The 21,917-nt window shown below is 60.8% G+C and overlaps 1 protein-coding gene across 5 annotated transcripts in view; it reads left to right on the top strand.

Annotated features, from left to right (window-relative positions):
• Window positions 1-1,365: 1,365 nt before the first annotated feature.
• Window positions 1,366-21,917, top strand: part of ESPN (espin) — a 31,867-nt gene continuing 11,315 nt past the window's right edge. For 2 of the 5 annotated variants that reach the window (XM_043573660.1, XM_043573661.1), the window contains exons 1-7: window positions 1,390-1,817; window positions 4,739-4,932; window positions 15,564-15,750; window positions 15,886-16,068; window positions 16,236-16,367; window positions 18,858-19,059; window positions 19,962-20,230. In XM_043573660.1, the coding sequence (XP_043429595.1) occupies window positions 1,524-1,817; window positions 4,739-4,932; window positions 15,564-15,750; window positions 15,886-16,068; window positions 16,236-16,367; window positions 18,858-19,059; window positions 19,962-20,230 (1,461 nt within the window). In that variant the 5' untranslated portion in view covers window positions 1,390-1,523. Of the gene's footprint in view, window positions 1,818-4,738; window positions 4,933-15,563; window positions 15,751-15,885; window positions 16,069-16,235; window positions 16,368-18,857; window positions 19,060-19,961; window positions 20,231-21,917 lie in introns of all 5 variants that reach the window. The other 3 variants (XM_043573657.1, XM_043573658.1, XM_043573662.1) reach the window with 3 other exon arrangements.

The raw sequence follows: 21,917 nt of genomic DNA on the forward strand, positions 1-21,917 counted from the left end.
GGAAACCCACCAGGCCACTCAGGCCCCAGCAGCTCTGGTTTCCCGCGGCACCTCGGAGCCCTGCAGGTAATGGTGCACAGCGCCACCAGGTGTCAGCCCCAGAGTCCCACACGAGGACTCCCACTGTTCCTGGAAGCAGGTTCATTCTACGGCATGTCTACAGCTCGGGGCATCCCTGAGCTGGTCCTAGCTAGGTGCTGGGTGAAACAAACCCTCACAGGGCTCCAGTCGGGGGGTGGAGGAGGGGGAGGGGGTGGGGGGGTGAGGGCTGGGAAAAGAAGGGCACAGGCTGTTTCAACTTCACAAGACGTGCTGACTGTGCTCCCACAACTATGCAGCCCCCGCCTTCTGGCAGCTTGTCCTCCTGTCCAGGGGGCTACGCCTCCCTCCAGCTCCCACGAAAGGCTTCCGGCTATGCAGGCAGGCTGGTTTGGCACACGTGTGTTCTGGCCCCCTGCCTCCTGGAACTTTCCTGAGCCCTCAGGGAAGTGTCCTGGCCCTGCTCCCCAGGTGACCGCTCTGCTGATCTCCCCACTGCCCCCAGCCCTTGCATTCCTACTTTCCTTTCTCCCTATTTGGCAGCCCCAGGCCCCCAAGCTCACTGTTGACCACCCGCCCCCACCCCCCCACCCCCCCCCCCCGACACATACACCAGACAGAGTCTCTGGGGACTCTCTAAGCCCACAGCCTCCAGACCCAGAAACCTGAATGTACCGGGCATTCGTGCCCCTTCCTCTTCTTTCTTCTGCCTCCAGGAGGCTCTGAGGACACTTCTTGGGGCCTGGAGGGCCCAGCACCTGTTGCACCCACTTTGAAACAGACCCAAAGCCCCCCAAGGACTCGTATGGCCTGTTCCTGCTGCAGGATCTTTGCCCTGGCAGCCATCCCTGCCTGGAATGCCCCTTCTTATCATTCAAAACCCAGCCCACCGTACCTCTTCAGAGGGACCTTTCCCTGACCACCCACGTAGCCCCTACAACTCGCTCTCTAAGCCCATATTTCTGCGCTGGCGACACTCGTCACTCTCTGGAATGGTGGTAATTATTTGCTGGCTTGTGTCTCCAGCGCTTGGAACAGCAGGTAGTGGGCACTGGGTTGATGAATTAATTCGTTTGGGGGCTCTGTTCGCCAGCGCCTGGACGGCTCTCAGATTCGAACCCAGTTTGGCCACCCTCCGGGGGTCTCTATTTATACGTGAGCCAAATCAGGAGAGAAGTCCCCGGGCGCACTGGCCTTTGTCGCCAGCCCGCGGGGCGGCGCGGCGGAGGCGGGGCGAGGCGGCGCGGGGGGCGGGCCCCAGCCTTACGCCGGGCGCCCGCGGGGGGCCCCACAGCCCCAGAGCGCGGCGGAGGCGGAGCGGAGCGGGCGAGGCAGTGCGGCCCGAGACCCGGCCGGCAGCCGCTCCGCCCCCCCCCCCCCCCCCCCCCGGAGCCGCAGGGCCCCGACGGCCGCGCCGTGGGCAGGACCGGTGCATGGCGTCCAGGGGAACGCGCTGAGCGGGTCGCGGCGCCGCGGGCGGCACCATGGCCCTGGCGCTGGCGCTGCAGGCGGCGCGGCAGGGCGAACTGGAAGTGCTGAGGTCCCTGCACGCCGCCGGCCAGCTGAGACCCTCGCAGCGGGACCCGCTGGACGCGCTGCCGGTGCACCACGCTGCCCGCGCGGGCAAGCTGCACTGTCTGCGCTTCCTGGTGGAGGAGGCCGCCCTGCCCGCCACGGCCCGCGCGCGCAACGGAGCCACGCCGGCCCACGACGCCGCCGCCACCGGCCACCTCGCCTGCCTGCAGTGGCTGCTCTCGCAGGGCGGCTGCGGAGTGCAGGTGGGTCCGCGCGGCTCCCTGGGCGCCCTGGGGGTTTCCTCCCCAGGGGGGGAGCTCTGGCCCAGAGCCGCCTTGGCTCCAGGGTGGGTGAGATTGGTCACCTACCGACTGAGCTTGCTCCCGAGCTTCTTCCAGAGGGCTTGGGGTGGGATGGGCTCCCCAGATGGAGAGCGCGCCGGGAAGACGCCCCGGCAAGCCAGGGCCACTGCCTAGAAGAGCACTGGGTAATGGGGAGCCAGAGGGAATTGGGCTTACCTGGGCCAGTATATAATCTGGGACAGGGCTGGGGAGGATGGGGAGAAGAGCAAAGCACTGATCCAGGGGAGTCCTGGAGTGTAGGTGGGGCACGGAATCAGAAGCCCAGGTCTCCTGAGAGCAGGTCTGGAAGAGGGTGGGCAAAGTGCCCCCCCGGCAGGCCACCCCAGGCAGAGATGCAGGTGTCCCCAAGGCCAGGGCGTGGGGGAGGGGTGATGGGCGTGGTAAATGGGGCCTCCCCAGGGCCTTAGCTGACCCCGGGACACCAGCGCCTTCCTCCCTTCCAGCTTCGAGTTGCTTCTCCAGCCCAGCCTGAGTCTTCCTGCCCCAAGACCCCACCTAGTTGGTCTCACTCAGTGGCCCTCAGGCGGATATAAGCCTGGCCCCTCCTGGGCTGGAGGAGGAGGCAGCTCCGGGCCCTAAGTGTATCTCTGCATTTCGCTCCTGCTGGCATTAGAGCATCCAGCAGGTACCGGGCTTGGGGATTCAGTCACGCTCCTGATCTCCTGGAACTGTCAGTCCATGGGGGCAATGGACCATGCAGTGGGGTGTCAGGGAGCTAGCTGCGTGGGCGAGGTGGCTAGGAGTGAGTGGCCTCTGCAGGGAGTCCTGGATGATGAGAAGGAGGTGACCAGGTGCCGATCAGAGAGTTCTAAGTGCAAGGAACAAGGAGTGCAAAGCCCTCGGGCACACACATTCTTATCCTGTTGCAGAAACAGCCAGGAGGAGGGCATGTTTGGGGCGGGGGAGGGGGGGCAGGGGAGGGTGCTGGGAGAAGCCACCATAGGCCGGGGCTAGGAATTTGGATGATATTCTAGTTGTGGGGAAAAGCCCCTGGAGAGAGGACCCAGAACTGATTTCCCACTTAGCAAGACCACTGGGTTAACTGAATGTAGAAGGAAAGAAGGCAGGGGTGGCCCAGAGCTGGCTGGTTGTGCCCTAAGGATGACCAAACCCCACCCCACCCCCCCACTTCAGAATGGCAAGACCCCCCTTCCTACCCTTCCTGGGAGATGGACGGATTGCTTATCTGCTGGCTGGCTCTGTTATCAGGACTTCCTGGCACATGGTCCACACCCACTCTTTTGGGAGGTGGCACGCCTCCCTCATCCCAGGGTCCAGCCTTGGCCGGAAGCCTCCCTGGCCACTGCAGAGGAGGTAGAGGAACAAGTGGCCTTGTGCCTGGCTTATCAAGTCTCCCTCCCTCGAGCCCCAGCCAGCCTGGGTGCTGAGGACGGAAGTGGGGTGGGGGAGGATGACCTCGATCCCTGGCCCTCCTCAGCCCAGAGAGATAAGCAGCTTTAGGGTGCGGGCCGCAGCACATGAGGCTCCTGGGGCCTACGCAGCTGTTGGAGGCTTGGGGACAGGCCAGAGCCCATAGGCCCGGGTTCTCTCCTTACTGTCCACCCCCACCCCTCCCCATGCAGAGGTCCGGGCTCAGGGGGACAGACTGAAGCAATCTTCAGCCCCTGCCTGGGCGGTCCAGCACACAGAGGGCTCTCAGTGTTGTGCTCAGCCGCCTCTGTGCCGCCTGGTCCCCCTCACCTTCCTCCTGCCTCCTTCCTAGCCCCACAGCCACCCCCAGAAGCTGACTGGTGACTTACTGGTGGTGGCCCCTGTCCCCTCTGTGCCCTCTTTTCCTTGTGCCTCTTTTATAAGAGCCTCTGAGATTCACCTTCCTCAAGCCTCCTTGGCCACACCAGGCCCCACGGGGCCTCTCTCTGGGCAGAGGGGCTTCCCTTCCTTGATCCTAGTAAACCATGCCCACCTCTCACTGCTTCCGCACCCCCTTCCCTGCCCGCTTCTCCATCATCCCACGTGCTTGGTGCTGGGAGCTCGTGCTGTTCTCGAACCGGTGCCCACGCTCCCAAACTCGCCGGCCTTTGAGTCCAGACTTCTGGGTTCTCTGTGATTCTCCTCCTCCAGCCCAGGTGAACATCAGCAGCACCTGCCAACCCCCTCCCGCCACAGAGACGCACACACCTGGGTGTTCATGGATGACACATTTAGTACTTCCGGGCCATGATCATCAGCCTGCCCCCTCCGGGGTGCCCTGGAAGGTGTCCTACCCAAGCCCCTCCCAGGGGCTGCCTCGAGCCCACACCTACCACTGTTGGCTGACTGTCCGGGCCCTGCCACCGGTACCCAGAAGCTTCCTCCTCCACAGAGCAAGAACGCAGCCTGTTCCCTGGGCCAGGAACAGGGAGTCTGCTGGGGGGCCGGTGGGGGGGCAGTTCTCTGCACTGATGTTGGGGTATTGAAGGTACACCAAGCTGGAGGCCTTTTCTCATGTGACACTTGGGGAGAGGGAGAGGGAAGGACCAAGGGTTAGATGCAGGGGCTGCCCCCCACAGTCCTGATGCTAGCTTGGTAGAGCCCCAACAGCCCACCCTCCCTGCCCCAGCCACCCTTGCTCGCTCCTTCAGGTGTCCCCAGAGCATCTGGGGGACAGTTTCTCCTGCAGGGAGGATGAGAGTGCTATGTCCTGAAAGTCTACTATATGCAAGTAGTTCCTACCCGTGACCTGTAGCCTCAGGAAGCCTGGCACGGATGGCTGCCACTTATGAACTGGGGCCGGTTAGGTGCCCGAGGACAGAAGGGCCCCTGTGGCCGGCGGGATGTGGGGCAGGACAAGGCGTCGGGACTAATGCGCTCTTCTCCCACAGGACAGAGACAATTCTGGTGCCACAGTCCTGCACCTGGCTGCCCGCTTCGGCCACCCCGAGTTGGTGGAATGGCTCCTGCGCCATGGCGGTGGGGAGGCCACCGCGACCACAGACACAGGCGCCCTGGCCATCCACTATGCTGCCGCCAAAGGAGACTTCCCCTCCCTGAGGCTCCTCATCGGGCACTATCCTGAGTAAGGACAACCCTCCTCGCCCGTCTTCTGGGTGCTGCGGGTGGGCGAGGCCTCCAGGGACTGCCTGGAATCCGCCCCTCCAGCGTTCCAGGGGAGTGACCGCTTCTGGGCCACTCAAGTGGCCAGAGGGCCAGGCCGAAGACAGCTCCTACCCAGGCTGCAATGTTTCCCTTCCTGGCGGGCCGCCCACAGCCACTTGCCCCAGAGCTTTGCAAGCAGGTGTCCCCCAGCACAGCTGCCCCTGGGGGGCTGGGCACGTGGGCCAAGGTCACATGCTCCTCTCCAGGGAGCCTACGCGTGTGGCTCTCTTGAGCTCTGGCCTGTGCCAGTTTGCGAGACTATTCTAATGGGGGGATGGGGGGCAGGGGTGAAGATATGGGAGAGCTTCCTAGACCGCTACTCAAGAAGGAGGAGGAGCCTCCTCCTGCCCCCTGATTAGGCTGTCCACAGAGCAACCTGTCACTTCCTGTGGCCCCTCAGCCCATTCCCACCACCACGGGAGGTGGGGCCCCCAATCCTCCCAGGGTCCTCAGCCTGAGTGGCAGGTCTGAGAGAGCTGCTGAGCAGTGAGCTGGGAGCTCCCCAAGGTGGGGTGGGAGCATGAGGAAGAATGGGGCTCAGTGCAGAGCAGGGGAGTCCTGGGAGGTCCCTGGGGGAAGGGAGGGAGCCAGTATTAGGTGGATCTGGAGGGAAGCAAGGGTCCTAGAGGATTGTCTCAGGGGAGTGGGACAACAGTGGCCCCAGGGACCTGACAAATGGGGGCTCTGATCAGTGACCTTTGTCAGTCCAAGTGGGTGCCTGGGGTGTAAGCAGTGACAGAGGACCAAGTCTCAGGAGGAGAGCAGCCCTGAAGTCAGAGGGCCGATCCTTACCACTGGTTCCACACCCGAGGGAGCCTGCAGGACAGCTGGCTGCCAGAGAGGAGGCAGGAGGGCTGCCCGGCCCCATGGCCCCATGGCAGGCTGGCCCTATCAGAGCGATGTTGGGCAGTCCTAAGACCCCCAGCTCAGCCTGCAGTCGCCTTGCTAAGCAGGCATGGCCTGGTTTGGTGGGTGGGAGCCCAGCAGGTGCACGGGCCGGGACTTCCCACCGCCATCCCTGCCAGAGGCCGCTTGGTGTCACTTCGGCATGAATTCTCTGCTCTGGACAAGCTAAGGCTTGGGTCACATCAGAGTCCTTGGGATTTAGGGGAGGGCCCCAGAGACCCTTGAGTGCTCCCCACCTGGCACCATCAGCAATACCCCTGGGGGACCTGGTCCCGACACTTCTGTTCCACCCTGTCACGTGACACAGAGGACACTGAGGCCCTAGAAGGGGACGAGTGGGCCGTGGCCACCCTTCTGCACCCATAAGCCTCCCTCGGCACACGTAATGGGCCCCCAAAAGCCAGGCTAATGGCAATGCCAACTTAGCCCAAATGATGTAAACTGAGAGAGGGCTCCAAGCCCAGCCCTGGCAGCGCTGGTGAGGAACGTGGGCGGGAGGGGTAGGGGTGGAGCCCCAGGCTGGCCCCTGAACCCCTCCTCACCGAAAAGCCTGGGGCCTGGGATGAGCTGGAGCCCTCCATGGGCTGCGATCCCAGCCTCGGGAAGACTGGCCGGGCCATGAAGCACCATCGCGGGCTCCGGGCCTTGGGAACGCTGACCCCTCCCAGGCCATGCCAGATGCTGGCTGTGATTGGGTCCTGGGGCCAACTCGGAGGCCAGGTGGCCTGGGCTGATGAGCCATCAGCCCCTCAGAGGCCTGTACGCATCTCACAGAGGCGGTCAGAGGACTTGGGTCCGTTCCCCGCCACAGCGTGTGACCTGGCTGATAAGAAAATGCTTTTATGTGCTTGCCTCAGGCAGGAGGGGGCGGCTGGGAATTGGGAGGCCTGCTGGGGGTTGGAGGTCAGTGCCCATTTAGACTCCTATCTCGGGGGTAGAGACTCCTGCTCTCCAAGGCGGGGCATGGAGAGGGCAAAGGCCCAGGCTGTCCCCCAAGCCACAGGGCTTAACCCGGGACCCGGGCAGCCTGGCTGTGGAGGCTGTGACTCCACGCTTTTCACTCTCGTGAGCCTCCGGGGCCTGCTGTGAAGCACAGTGAATTATTCACAAGGGCTCAGCTCTCCCTGGCGGTTGGTGAGGGAGGAAGGGCTCCCAGACCTACCAGTGAGAAACTCGATCCCGCCCAAGGAGGCTGTGGGCAGCAGCGGGCCATGGCCGAGCTGCGGGGAAGCGGGCGGGCTGGACAGCCTCGGGGGAGGCCTTGCTAGAGCCAGGCTGCACCTTAGGGTGTTAGAAAAGGCTTCAGATTGCAGGAACACCCCACGCCCACCTGCCTCTCCTCCAGGGTATCCCAATCCATTGGGCGAATTCTTCCAGAGGTGGAGGAATTGCTACAGTGGCCTCTGGGGCTGTTTTCCCGTGGGGATCCTCCCCGCAGAAGGAGGGTTCCTAAGCTGGCAGCATGGAGGCTGGCAGGAACTGGGTCTGAGGGCGATGGCCAGGAGCACCGACCCTCCTGGCCAGGAGCACTAGTGGTTGGTAGAGGGGAACCAGCTATCCAGGCCTCCAGTCGGGGCAGACAATATATCGCCTCAGAGCTCCTGACCACCTTGCCAGCGGGGTGCTGGGGCCCAGGAACTACCTCGTGCTTGCTTGGCCTCAACCATCTGCTCACCTGGGGTCTATGCAGCTGGAGGGGAGCCCCAGGCTCAGCTCGGACCCTTGGGCTTGAGTTTTGAGGCTGGGGAGAATAGTGGAGGGTGGCGGGGCTCTGGGCTCTTCCTTCCGTTGGGGCCCCGTGCTCTGCCAGACGTAGCCAACTGGAAAGTCAGTCTGTCCAAAGATTTGCATCAATTCCACCTCCTTGCAAGTATCTCCTTTGCCTGAGGCCTCCCCTGCCCCGGGGCAGAGACTGGAAGTGCCCTGGCCAGGGGTCAGGATAAACCCGGATGAGCTCCGACCTGCTGAGTGCTAAGTGCCTAGCACCGGCCCCCCGCCCCCCCCCCACCGGTCTGAGCCTTATAACCACCCCAGGCAATAGCTCTGTAAGCAGCCCAGTTTACAGATTGAGTTATTCAGGGATAGATTGAGATTCAGATTGAGCTCAGTGGTAGAGCATTTGACTGCAGATTGAGTTATTCAGCTAATGTTCATTGAGTATCTACTCTGTGCCAGGCAATATCCTTTCCTTTCTTCCTTCTTTCCTTTCTTCTTTCCTTCCTTCCTTCCTTCCTCCCTCCCTTTCTTTCTCTCTTTTTCTTTCTTCCTTCCTTCTTTTCTTTTCTTTTCTTTTCTTTTCTTTTCTTTTCTTTTCTTCCTTCCTTCCTCCCTCCCTTCATTCCTCTTTCTCCTTCCTCCCTTCTCTCCTCCTTTCTTTTCTTTCTTTCTTTCTTTCTTTCTTTCTTTCTTTCTTCTTTTCTTCCTTCCCCCCTCTCTTCATTCATCTTTCTCCTTCCTTCCTTCTTTCCCCCTTCCTCCCTTCCTTCCTTCCTCCCTCCCTTTCTTTCTTTCTCTTTCTCCTTCCCTCCTTACTTCCTTCCCTCCCTCTTTCTTTCTTTCTTTCTTTCTTCTTTCTTTCTTTCTTTCTTTCTTTCTTTCTTTCTTTCTTTCTTTCTTCTTTCCTCCCTCCCTTCATTCCTTTCTCTTTCTTTCTTTCTTTCTTTCTTTCTTTCTTTCTTTCTTTCTTTCTCCCTTTCCCCCTCTCCCTCTCCCTCTCTCTCCCTCTCTCTCTTTCTTTCTAGAGTGAGAGGGAATGCAAGTGGAGGAGAGGGGCAGACGGAGAAAGAGAGAGAGAGAGAGAGAGAGAGACAGAGGATCCTAAGCAAAGTCCATGTTCAGCATGGAGCCCAACACAGGGCTCGATCCCATGAACCATGAGGTCATGACCTAAGCCTAAATCAAGAGTTGGATGCTCAACCGACTGAGCCACCCAGGGCCCCCGTGCGAGGTAATATTTTAACGTGCCAGGGATACATCAGTGAATTAAACAAATGTCCCTGCTACACGGTGTTGACAGAATCAGACATGGCGTCTCAGAGAGGCTAATTGAGCAGCCGAGGCCCCACCAGTTCCCCGGTTCCCTGTATGGCCTTGATCAAACCACATCCCCTTTCCAGGTCTGTCTCCCACTCCTGGTCCAGTCCCTAATCTCTCAGGTCTCCCCACCCTGGCCCTCTTGCTGTCCAGCTCTTCTGCCTTTGGGAATGCAAGTCAGATGCCCGGACTGGCCACAGTCTCCCTGATCACTGATAGAGAAGGCCATTTGCCCACAACGGCCCAGGGGCCCTCCTCACCCTGGCCCAGCCCGCACGCCCCACCGCCAGCCGCTCCCCCCTCCACACCCCGTTCCACCTCCCGGGCCTCCTTGCTGCTCCTCCACCAGGCTGGTACGCTCCAGCCTCGCACTGGCTGTTCCTGCCGCCTGGAACCCTCTCCCTAACTTGCAGTCTCTCCTCCACCCCCACTCCTCCGCAAGGCCTGCCCACGGCCGCCTTTAGGTTGTCACTTGCCCAGCAGCACATTCCTCGCCTGCTTTATTTTCCCTCGCACCCTCGTAACCACCTGACATTACGTTCTGTGCATCTTGGGGCGTTCTCTTGCCGCCGCTCCCCAGCCAGGGAGAGTGGACCTCGTCTTCCCCATCCTGGAGGCCCAGTGCCTGACGCGCACTAAACATTGGTCGAAAGCATGAGGAGGCCGGAAGCCCTGGGGCTTGTCCGGCCCCGCGTGCAGCTCACTGAGTGACCTCAGATGGCACTCCGAGCTGGGCGTCCCTGGGCCCACCTGGCAAACAGACCAGCTGAGGCCCTGTGCGAGGGGACATCACAGAGCTCCCCGTCTGACTGCCCGTCTCACTCACCACCCAGTTACTCAACAACGAGCAACTAGGCACGCCGTCAGAGCTTGGGGTGTCATGAGCCCTCGCAGCTTCTTGGAGCCCACTTTCCGGGAGGCTCCAGGGCAAACAAGGGGACAGGTGGACAGCACGTGCCTCATTCACAGAAATGTATTTGCATGTGTGTTGGCTTGCCATCTGGGAGCTGCAGGGGAACCAAACTCTGACGGCAGGGGTCTGCTCTTTGCGTGGCGCTGCCCCATCCTGGCATGTGGCAGCCTGGTGACATGTGTCCCTGGAGTAGTGAACCAAATAGGCACACAAGACGTCTCCAGTGACCAGTGCCATGAAGCAAAACAGGGTAGTTTGGTAGAAACCAATGGGGTTGTCTTTGAATTCAGGGGTCAAGGGGCACCTAGCTGGCTCAGTCGGTGGAGTGTGTGACTCTTGATCTCGGTTGTGAGTTTGAGCCCCCACGTTGGGAATAGAGATTACTTAAAGACAAAAATCTCAAAACACACACACACACACACACACACACACAAGAAATAAATTGAGGGAGTCAAGGAAGCTCTCCTAGAGCAGGTGAGAGCTCATCAGAGACCTGGATAAAAAGAAGGGCCGGCCCTGCAGAAACCTGGCGTGGCAGCATCACAGGGAGAAGAACCAGCAGAGGCAGGTGCTGAGGTGGGATCAAGTTTGGCTTTGCTGAGGACCAGAAGGAAGGCCTGGGAGGCTGGGGGAGTTGCAGGGAAGGGTATTCAGCCCGGATGGATTGGGCGTAAAGCGTCCTAGAACCTCCCTAAAATCATCACTGCATTTCTTCCCTGCATCAAGCCGAATTTGGGATCTTTTCAAATGAGCCAGGAGGCGTGAGTGGAGGCTAAGAGACGTAGAGCCACCAAAGGACCCATGATTTTATCCAAGGCGGCCTTACCCCTGATCCTTATAGGATCAGCTCCTTCCCGACCTCCCTTGGAGCAGAAATTGTTGGCCACCAGAAATGCTGTTCTTTGACCTGAATCTGGTTCTGTGGGCGGGTCGCTCCTTGCTGCCCACAGCAGTGGCAACAGCAAGCCGGCACCGGTCTTGGACGGAGATTTCCAGCAAGCATTCCACTTTTTCTGTGTTGTCGCAGTTCACTCATGTCCTCTTTTTTCCAAAGAGGGAGAAAAATATGGTTCGTGTGATTGTTGCTAGGGAGTTTCAGGCGTATAAAGAGGTCAAGGGTTGGGGGTCTCCAAAGACTCCTAGAGCTTGGGCTCAAGGGAGGGTAGTGTGGTGTCCTTTGCCAAAATGGGGTTGGCAGGTCGGGGAGGGTTTGAGGGAGAAAGGCAAGAGATCTGCTCTAGGCACGTAAAGTTCCAGAGGCCTGGGCAATGCACACAAGGACCGGTGGGCGGAGGTGAGGGCCGGATAGAGAGACTCCAGGTCCAAGCTAGAGAGAGGAACAGCATGGGGGTGCAGGTGGCCTTTGACCCTGGGAAGTGGATGACCTTACGGGGGGGGGGGGAAGACTGTGTTCAGAAAGGGGGCCCTGGGGCATCCCCACATTTGGAGGTCAGGTGAAGGCCAGGGCCCAGCAAAGAAGACTTAGGAGGCTTGGCGTGGGAGTCGGCTGCTGGTACAGGAAGCCAGGAGGAGCAGGTGTTCCGGAGAGGGAGGAGGGGCACGTGCTAGGGAATGGCCAAGTCAGAGGAGCATGGGGAAACCCCTGGGGTTGGTCACAGGGAGTGACAGTTGAGACCCAGTGGGTGGGGGAGGGGGTTGGCTGGTCAGGATACGGCTGTCACACCAGGAGGCAAAGAGCCGCCTTCCCTCCAAGGAAATGTGCAACCTTCCAAAGCTTCCTCTTCCATTCCCTCATAAGAGGCAAGGAGATGCCGGACAATTATGATGCCCATTTGCCGTATTTGGAAACTGAGGCTCAGGAGCTTAATAACCCACTAGGGTCCTACTTAGTGAGCTACAGAGTCAGGGTGGTAGCTGGAGGCCAGGGCCAAGGGCAGGGGCCAGGACTGGAATGGTTACCCTTCGTGTCACTTTGGCTAGAACCCGATGGGTTAGAGCAGGTGGGATCCTGAGGCCAGAAGTACCCCCGCAAGACCCTAGCCCCGTCCTCTGGGTGACCCTCCACAACAGAAACAATGCCTGGCCTGACCTGTGTTGGGCTGAGCCCGGACACCCCAGCCCAGCGGTGTCCCCACAGAGGTACAGGGAGGAGGGATCCCAAAATATAACAACGGTTTCAGGCTCATGCCAGGTGACAGGCCTGTGCTGAGGGGTCTCCAAGCATGTTTCCTGGGCGATTACTGCCCCTCTGCAGACAGCTTTGAGATCAAAGAGACAAGAGGCAAGATGCTGACACAGCTTGGGGGGGGGGGGTTCATACCCCAAGTTCCTCTTTTTTTTTTTTTTTAAAGTTTATTTATTTATTTTGAAAAAGACAGAGACAGTGTGAGTGGGGGAGGGGCAGAGAGAGGGGGAGAGAGAGAATCCCAATCAGGCTCCGTGCCTGATGGGGGGGCCGAAGTCACACGCTTAATCGACTGAGCCACCCAGGCGTCCCCCTAAGTCCCTCTTGTGCCCAGGTCTTTCTCTGCCTGTCTCTCATCGAGCGGTCCTAGGCTTCTTTGCACAGTATCTGGAAAATGGGAACAATGCCAGCACCTCCCCCCTCCGTCGCTGAGAGGACGTGGTGAGAAAGCTCTGTGCTCATCACGGTGCCTGAAACAGACCTGCTTTCACTGGTATCGATTATCGTCGCCACTATGATATATTCAGCTCTCCACTGAAATTAATTAAGTTTGCTCCTTGTGCTCCTCCATATTTTTCTGATTTCCCCCAGTGAGCATGAGGGTGTCCCCGCCCTTCTTGCCTCCAGGCCGAAGTAGAAGGTGACAAGGCCAGGGACCCCCTTTCCCCGCCCTCGCCCTCACCCTCGCCCATCAGCATATCTGCCTCATTGTGCTGGGGCCTCCTGGGCTGGAGGCTGTGGCTCCAGGACGGGAGAGGCTGAAATGCTAATTGGAAGGCTGGTAGGCAGGAACGTTTATTGAGTGTTTACTCTGGCCCAGGGACTCCAGCGGGGAGTGTCGGCGGCCACTGGCCTGGCAGGAGGTTGTGCGCAGGACTGCCCCCTCCTGCTGAGGTCCTGCCCTGTGCCAGCTTCTCAGACCTTCTCAGACCTTCCCAGGCTGGCTGGCCACCCCTGGATGGTGGACACCTGCCAAGCAGGGGGTGCTGGGAGGGCAGGGCTCCTGGCGTATCTGGCGCCCCATGGTGTCGCCATTGACTCAGACCTCCCCAGAGAGGCCTCAGTGGGTCCTGGATGGTGGCCCCCTCAGCCTCTGATCCCCAGGACCCCAGCACTCACTGTGCCTTGGTTACGGGGTGAATAATTCAGGCCACTGAGTGTTGGTCATGAAATATTAAACAGGCTGTTACTGTCACATCAGTATGTGAATGCATGTGTGGGGGGTGACGATGGCATTGGGGCGTGGAGGCTGGTGGCCGCAAGCCAGACTGTTCCTGGGGAGAGGCGTGTGGGTGAGTCTCTGTCACCGTGTGCCCTGTCGGCTCGTGAGCACCGTTGCCCTGGCACGGGTTGGGTCACGGAGGGCAGCCAGGCATGGTCTCTGTCCCACCCCAAATGTGTGAAGTGCCACACTCCGCATCAGCCCTAGAAAATGGCAGCTCTGTATCTAGGGAGGAGGTGCCCGGGCCAGGAGTGAGGAGAGAGCAGGGAGGCGCCCAGTGTGGGGCTGCAGGTGGCCTGGGGTCAGGGGTCCGGGAAGTGGACAGGCACCAGGGTTTTAGGGACAGGGAGAAGTCAGCTGGGAAAGGGACCAAGTCATGTCATGACAGGGTGGGTGAGAGGGAAGAGGACTGGGTGGCCTGGTGCCCATGTTGACGGACAGCTGGGCGAGCACTTGGATGAGGGAGGGAGGGCGTGGACGGACACTGGCGGAGTGTGTGACTGATGTCGCCAGCAGATAGATTGGGGAGGCAGATGGGCGGGAAGATGTGAAGTCAGGTAAGAACTGCACTTCCTGGGGCACAGAGGGCTGACCCAGCACAGGGGGGCTCAGCCCCTAGGGAGCTTCTGAGACTCGCTGGGGAGGGCGGTGGGCACACAGCTCCTGTGTCTGGTCCTGGGTTGTGGCTCCACCTAGTGCCCAACTGTGGTAACTGTGCTCTGGGCTGTCCACACCCAGACTCCGTCAGTGGCAGGGCCAGCTTCCCTGTTTCCCGGCAGCACTCCACCTCATGGGGTTGACTCCCAGTTCCCCGGTTAGGACTCTTCTTCAGCAGCTGGGGAACGGGCACGAGGAGCAATGACACCCGCAAGCTGCCTCAGGGAAGCCCCAGGAGTGAGCACAGGGAGCGGCCTCTTCACTCCCCGTGTGCCTACTGCATGCACCAGGCTCTGCATCACAAACATACGCTCCAATGCCATTTACCAGTTATGTGACCTTTGGCAAGTCAAAGCCCCTGAGCCTCAATTGCCCCTCTGCAAAACGGGAATGACAATAGGACCTAAGCTGGGGCATTCGATGAGAACCTGCCCACCAATATCGTGTTGAGTAAGAAGTTGCTGCGGCCAAGGTCAAAGAGGTTGACCTGCTGTCTCCTCGAGGATTTTGATGGCTTCCTGTCGTACATTTAGGTCCTTCATCCATTTTGAGTTTATTTTTGTGTATGGTGTAAGAAGGTGGTCCAGGTTCATTCTGCTGCATGTAGCTGTCAGGTTTTCCCTCTTCCTTGCTGAAGAGACTCTTTATTCCATTGAATAGTCTTTCCTCCTTTGTCAAAGATTAGTTGGCCATACGTCTGTGGGTCCATTTCTGGGTTCTCTGTTCTGTTCCATTGATCTGAGTGTCTGTTCTTGTGCCGGTCCCATACTGTCTTGATGATGACAGCTTTGTCATACAGCTTGAGGTCCAGCCCGCCCACCAATATATAGCACACCAGAGGTGCTTGGTGAATGGTGGCCTCCTGTACAGTTGCCAGATTAACAACAGGATATCCAGTTTAACTTTAGATACATGGCAAATAATGTGTTAGTATAAGTATGCCCCATGCTTTGTTTGGGACATACTTATGCTAGAAGATGATTTCTTGTTTCGCAATTCAGAATTAACAGGGCATCTTGTGTTTTACCTGGCAACCCTACTACTCTGCCCTCTGGGAATTAAGTCTTCCATGGGGAGGCAGAGGCCAAAATCAGTTACGTTCAATCAAGCATGATAGGCAGTCCGTGGAGTGAGCCCAGGGCCGTACAGGGCACAGAGGTAGGAAAGGCAGGCTCTGCCTGGGGAAATCAGGGCAGGCCTCACTGAGGAGGGATCTGGACTGAGTCCTAGGGAGGAGGAAGGAAGTGCATTCCAGATAGAGAGGGACCTGATCAAAGGCATAAAGGTAAGACAGAAGGTTTGGGGACTTGGGGGCTCACGGTGACAGTGGTTCAGTGTGGCTGAAAAGGTAAGAAGAGGCCAGCTCGCCACATCCTTGTAGACCTTGGTGAAGAGGTTGAGCTATTTACTGAGCACAGGGACTAACTCGGTCAGATGCACACGGAAGCAGGGAGGCTGCTGGAGGGGAGTGGCCAGGCCAGAGGGGCCCCCCTGAGGGAGGCTGGCACAGGACCGAGTCCAGAGGGAGTCAGGTATAGCGCGACCCGGTAACCAAACCTCCTCCAACCCACGCCCCCGGCCCTCCAGAGCTCCCCAAAAGAGCGCGAGGGGCGTTAAGAAGCTCTGGAGGCAGGTGGGCGCTGAGAGCCCGAGGTGGGTGCTGTGTCTCCGCAGGGGAGTGAATGCGCAAACCAAGAACGGTGCCACGCCCCTGTACCTGGCGTGCCAGGAGGGCCACCTGGAGGTGACGCAGTACCTGGTGCAGGAGTGCGGCGCGGACCCGCACGTGAGAGCCCAAGACGGCATGACCCCGCTGCATGCCGCGGCGCAGATGGGCCACTGCCCGGTCATCGTGTGGCTGGTGAGCTCCGGGGCGGGGCGGGGCCCGGGGAAGGGCGGGGTCTGCACGCCCAGCCGCCGGCACCGACGGGGGCGGGGCCTGGAGGGGCCCGGCGCCCAGCCCCCGCCCGTCTTTCCCCCGCCCCCTCCCGCCCAGGTGAGCTGCACCGACGTGAGCCTCTCGGAGCAGGACAATGACGGCGCCACGGCCATGCACTTCGCGGCCAGCCGCGGCCACGCCAAAGTGCTCAGCTGGCTCCTGCTGCACGGCGGCGAGATCACGGCCGACCTGTGGGGCGGGACCCCTCTGCACGACGCCGCTGAAAACGGGGAGCTGGAGGTGGGCACGGGGCCGGAGCGGACGGGGGGGGGGGGGGGGGGGGAGGGGGGGACGGGCGCCCTCTGCTGGCGCCGAGCTCTCAGCACAACCCTGCCCCGGCGCCGGGCGGTGAGCGGGGACGGGGGTCCGGGCTGGCGACCGGGGTCCTCAGTACTCGACCCCCGCAGTGCTGCCAGATCCTGGTAGTGAACGGCGCGGAGCTGGACGTCCGCGACCGTGACGGATACACGGCGGCCGACCTCTCGGACTATAATGGCCACAGCCACTGCACCCGCTACCTGCGCACCGTGGAGAACCTGGTACGACCTTGGCGCTGCCCCCTGCTTAATCTCGTCCCGCACCCCGCCTCTCCCTGCCCCCAGAGGTAGGTGTTGTTACCCCTTTACCGTGGAGGAAGCTGAGGTTCGCAGACATGAAGCCCCTTGTCCCTTGTCCGAGGTCACACAATGAGGAAGTGTCCTAGACCATTACCCTTCCCAGCCCAGAGCCACTGACCATTTGAGGCAGGAGGGGGCGAAGGAAAAGGGTCGAGGGGAAGAGGACCAGCGTCCTCCTGGTAAGAAGGAAGGCTTGGAGAAATCGCAAGACACTTCATACCAATGGGAATGGTCAAGTCCATTCACCTGCCCACAGCCCATAAGTAGTAGCTCATTTAACTACTGGTTAACTACTGGTGGTGTTAATGTCTCCATCTCACCCAAGGTCACACAGCTGTTAAGTGGTGGAGTCTGAGAGGCATGGCCTGGAGCCACTGCTCTCGACCACGACAGTGTATGTTTGCTCACTTCATGGCTGCTTCATAACGAAACTTCTGTTTAAATTATTTTATTATGGTTGTGCAGCTGGGAAGTAACCTACTGGGACTTGAGCTCAGGTGTGGTTGGTTCCAAGTTCAGGGCACTGCCTCATCTGGTGTAATGCCTTTGGGACAGGAGGGAAGACAGAGGGTGGGCCTCCCAGGTGCCTTTCAGCTCCAGGGGGCAGCCTGGCCAGAAGAGGGACTAGGAAATGAGGTCTGGAGGGGAGAAGGTGGGATGGCCTTTTGCCCACAGCACCGTCTGCCCTGTCTGCAAGCACACAGGGGCACCCTGGTACTGGGTACTCCAGAGCACAGCTAGGCCCAGCGGTCGGAAACTGCAGCTGGACCCAAGGAAGAATGTCCCCCCAAAACGGCCGCCCAGAGAGCGTAACGGTCTGTCACCAGGGTATACAAACAGGGGTGGATGCTGTGAGGGGCATTTCTGCACCACAGGTGGCTCTTTCCCACTGAGAGAGGGTACGATTCTGTTTGGAGGGTGGGGTGGGAGGAGGCACAAAGCCCCAGCCCTTCTGTCTCTAAGTAAGCAATAAATAAGCAATAAACACTATCCCTTGAATCCTCACTCTGGGACACAGCCTGCCAGCACTTTCTAGCGTAATCTCAGCCTCCACAGTAAATTAATACTAACAGCTGACATTGTGTAGCATGTACTGGCTACCATACTCTGGCCCTTCAGTAACTGTTAAAATCTTCCTCATACCTTAATGGGGGCAGGAGATACTGTTATCCCCACCGACAGGAAGGATAAGTGACTTGCCCAAAGTCACTTGGCTAGTAGGTGGGAGAGGTGAAAATTGAAGCCAGCGTTCCGGGCTGCAGAGCCTGGGCCCTTAACCTCTGCTATCCGTGGGGTCAGGACTGGGCACCCCCATTGCCCACTGCTGATGGCCAAGAAAAGAGCATTTTCATCTTCCCCCTACCAGAAGCCCAGCCCCTATGCTTCCCCTTGGCTCATGGAAGAGGCAGCAGGGCCCGGCCCGGCCCCGCTGAACTGGGTGGGCTGTGGGCCCCTCGGCCCCCTCACCCAGACAGGCCCAGCTGCAGCAGAGACAGATCCAAGCCATGCAGAATGCTGGCCCAGAAAAGGCAAACACTCCCACAGAGCCCCTAATTACAGGGCCAATGAGCAGGGCTGCTGAGCTGTTACCTGGTGCGAGGCTTGCCTCCTGCTCCCAGGGGGCCTGTGACACTTCTCAGGCAGGGGAGGGGGCGCGGGGCAGGGAGGAGCAGGCCTGGGCAGGAGGCAGCAGACGGAGCCAGCCAGCGGGCTTGCCAGCAGCAAGGCCAGCATGGGCAATGTAAGCGAGCCCCCACCCCAGCCCGCTCCCGTCCCATGGGAGGGTCAGGCCCATGGGTGGGGCATAGACAGTGGTGGGGACAGCATGCCTGTGGCCTGAGCCCGGCTGCCCTCCAGACTCAGCCGGGCCACCCCAGGCCCTGCCCTTTCTCCAAGGGCCCCATCAGGAGACAGGCTGGGCTGGTATTGGGATTCGCCCCAGTAGGGCAGGGAGAGACCAGGGCTGCTGGCCGGGTAATGGGGAATCAGTCTTCCCTGCAAGTTGTGGGGCCCCACCCGCCTCCCCTACCCCACCTGCCCCAGGTGTTCCCATCAGCTGCAGCTCCTGAGCCCCTCCCCGCAGATACACTGGAGCCCATCCCTCTGGCTGGTGCCATGGCAGTCTTGCCCTTGGGGTCCAGACCAGGGCCCCCTCTTCCGGCCATGTCTCCACCCCCTTGAGCAAAGAGGGGCTGGGGTGGGAGTTTCCCAAGAACCCCGGGTCCTGCTGCGAGGGGGCTGGGCTTGAATCTTAGCCTGGGAAGAACCCAACAGACATTCTCATTATGGGGTGGGAGCCCAGAAAGGGAAGCGGCTCGGCCCGGGTCACACAGCAAGGACATGCCGGAGCAGGACCCTGGCCCGAGCGCACCGGTCTTCATTGTCGACCTCATTGCCTTCCCTCCTGTTCAGAGTGTGGAGCACCGCGTGCTGTCCCGGGATCCGTCTGCTGAGCTGGAGACCAAACAGCCCGACTCGGGCATGTCTTCACCCAATACCACCGTGTCGGTCCAGCCGCTGAACTTTGACCTCAGCTCACCCACCAGCACCCTCTCCAACTACGACTCCTGCTCCTCCAGCCACTCCAGCATCAAGGGCCGGCGCCCCCCACGTGGTGAGCGGGCCAGGCCGGGAGGAGGGAGGAGGGAGGAGGGAGGAGGGGGCGCAGACCGGGACAGACCACCGGGCCCTGAGGGCCAGCCCCAGGCCCACTCTGCCCACCGCTGACGCCGGAGGCTGCCCAGGTCACCAGGAAGGGCTGCTGGTCCTGGTGAGAGGCCGGTGACACTTGTCCTGGTGTGTGCTGCTTGCAAGCACATCTGTGCACCCACATGTACTCTCCCTGGGACAAACCCCACGTGCCCCCTCCAGATGACTCACTCGCTCACACACACAGATGTTCACCAGACGTGACACACACCTGTGTGCCCTCAAGAGGGCACACGTGTTTGCACAGCACACAGGGACGCGCATACACACCGTGCAGATGCACGCACGCACCTACACTACAGCACAGACACACAACCTTCCGTTCCCATATCCGGGCACGTGTGCACATTAACACACGCACACCCCACGTCCACAAACCGATGCAAACACATTTGTAAATACAAAGAAATGCGCAGATGCTTGCACACCTGCACACACCAACGCGCAAATGTTAGGCAGAGGCGGGCACGCAGGTATTCACGCGCTGACCACACGCTGAGCCTAGGTGGCCATCCACCTGTGATACCTGCTTCCTCCTGCCAGGTGGTGGCCGCAGAGATGGTGGGGTGGCCCTGCAGTTTGGGGCATGGCCATGCGGACTCCTGCCGCCCGGCCCTGTCAGGTCTGAGCTCAGGAGTTACGCCTTCACCCTCCGGTTGGGCCCTGCGCTGCTGGGGCTCCCAGTGAGCTGTAGAAGCCGTATCCCTAAGCCCACCTCACCCCTTGGCGCGTTGCTTCTGGGTGGAAGGGGGTCTCAGTCTTGGGGACTCTGCAAACTCCCACACCCCGCCTTCCCTCCCTCCCCAGGCCTTGCCAGCTCCAGAGCTGCAGACATACAAAGCTACATGGACATGCTGAGCCCCGAGCTGGGCCGACCCCAGGGCAAGATGGGGAGAACCACACCACCACCACCACCCAGCTTCCCTCCGCCGCCCCCACCCCCAAGCACCCAACTGCCCCCACCCCCGCCAGGCTACCCGGCTCCCAAGCCCCCCGTGGAGCCACATGCCGCGGACATCTACGTGCAGACCAAGAGCAAACTCCGCCATGTGGAGAAGGAGGCCTTCAAGAAGGAGGTAGTGAACCTTCTCCCAGCTGCCTGCCTCCCAGCGCTGGGCTGAGGCCAAGAGACTGCCTGGCTCATGGACACAGGGCAGGGGGGGGGCCCAGGCCAGTGGCCTATTCAAGAGTATAAACTCCTGGCTAGCCCTGTGGGGGACTCAGGGCTGGGCACTGGGGACAGGGAGATGAGTCAGACGAAGCCACTACCCTCTCGGGAACTGGTGATGGGTGAAGGAACATATAATCAGACAGCCGGGCCTCTCAGGGAGCTGGGTCCTCCCCGACCTCTTGCACAGCGTGGTGGGGTGGTCACGGAATTGGCAGAGACTGCCCCCTCCGCAGACCTACCTGCGCCCAGAGCCCCAGGCTCAGGTGGGGAATGGCTCCCAAGGGGCTGTCTTCCAGGTGGGAGATGAGGGGGCAGGGAAGGTGAGGGCCAGGAGGAGGGTGGAGGAAGGGAGAGAGGGACCCAGCACTCAGTGGGGGCTGAGGGAGGGTAAAGCTGAGGTTGGCTACCCAGTCTGAGGCTTGACTGCCCAGGCTGATGGAAGGGCCAGTCCTGAGATGCGACGTGTGGGGGAGAAGCCAGCCTGTGGGGAGGGGGGCTGTGTCCAGTGTGGGCACATTGAGTGTGAGGTGCCCAGGATGTCAGGGCCTCTGGGGTCCTGGCTGAGGCTCTGGAGCCAGAGGACTAGTCTCGGTGGCTGAGAATGCTAGTCGGGGAGCCCCCCAGGGGGCCCCCGGGGGTGCTGGCCAACAGGGCAGAGCCTGCTGGTCTGGGACATGGAGGGCAGCCTGAGACCACAGGTGGCTGAGTATGGGGTCTAGGCTCCGGAGGGTCCTGTGGGAGCCCTGACCTGTAGTTCTCCCTCAAGCCCAAGGCAAACCACTCCAGAGCCAAGCTGAGTAACCAATTTGCCCACAGGTGTTCCAGGTCACAAGGCCACTGGGTGGGGGAGGGGAGGGGCAATTTCCACAGCGACTCCACCCTCCCCTCATGCCATCTGTGGCCAGGCTGTCAGTCGGGTTCCCCTTTCATCTCTGTGAGGTGGAGAGGGCCCAGGAGAGGACTGCAGAGGGCCAAGGGCGGGCGGACTTTCCTGGCCCGCCGTGTGGGCTCTGGCCAAAGCACAGCCTGTGCCCCCTCCACTCCCCTGAGCCCCAGGATCTTGAGGTCCCGTGCCCCTACCCGCTGTGTGCGTGCAGGGCCGCAGGCGACAGGCAGCTCCACAAAGGGCCCTTTGTGTGCCCACTGCGCCTGGCGCCCCCGCCTCCGCCCCCTGGGCCTGGCCGTTGCTTGACCGCAGCGGGAGCAGGGTCGCGGCATCCGCGCCTTGGGGCTGCAGGGGGCGCCGAGGGGCGGGCTGGCCCAGAAAACAAATCCTGTGGTGTCGGGTTTCCTGCAACGAGAGCCGGTTCGGGTGGGGCTTGGAGGTCCGGGGCCACCGCGGGGACGCACGGGCGGGGGGTGGGGGGGGGTGGATCAGGGGACAGCCCCCGCACAGGGACTCGGCCTTTGGCCCCGCCGCCCCATGTCCTTTTCCCTGGGCTAGGCTTAGCAGGGGGCAGCTGCGATGGGGCGGGCCACCGCGCTGTCATCCGAGCCCGCCTTGCCGCCCCTGAAACCCGAGGCTTAGGCGCGGGTGTCGGTGTCGCTTACGCGGATGTCGATGGTTTCCAGATGCGGGAGGGGAAGGGCGG

Source organism: Prionailurus bengalensis, chromosome C1 (genome assembly GCF_016509475.1).
Source record: "Prionailurus bengalensis isolate Pbe53 chromosome C1, Fcat_Pben_1.1_paternal_pri, whole genome shotgun sequence".
Lineage (NCBI taxonomy): Eukaryota > Metazoa > Chordata > Mammalia > Carnivora > Felidae > Prionailurus > Prionailurus bengalensis.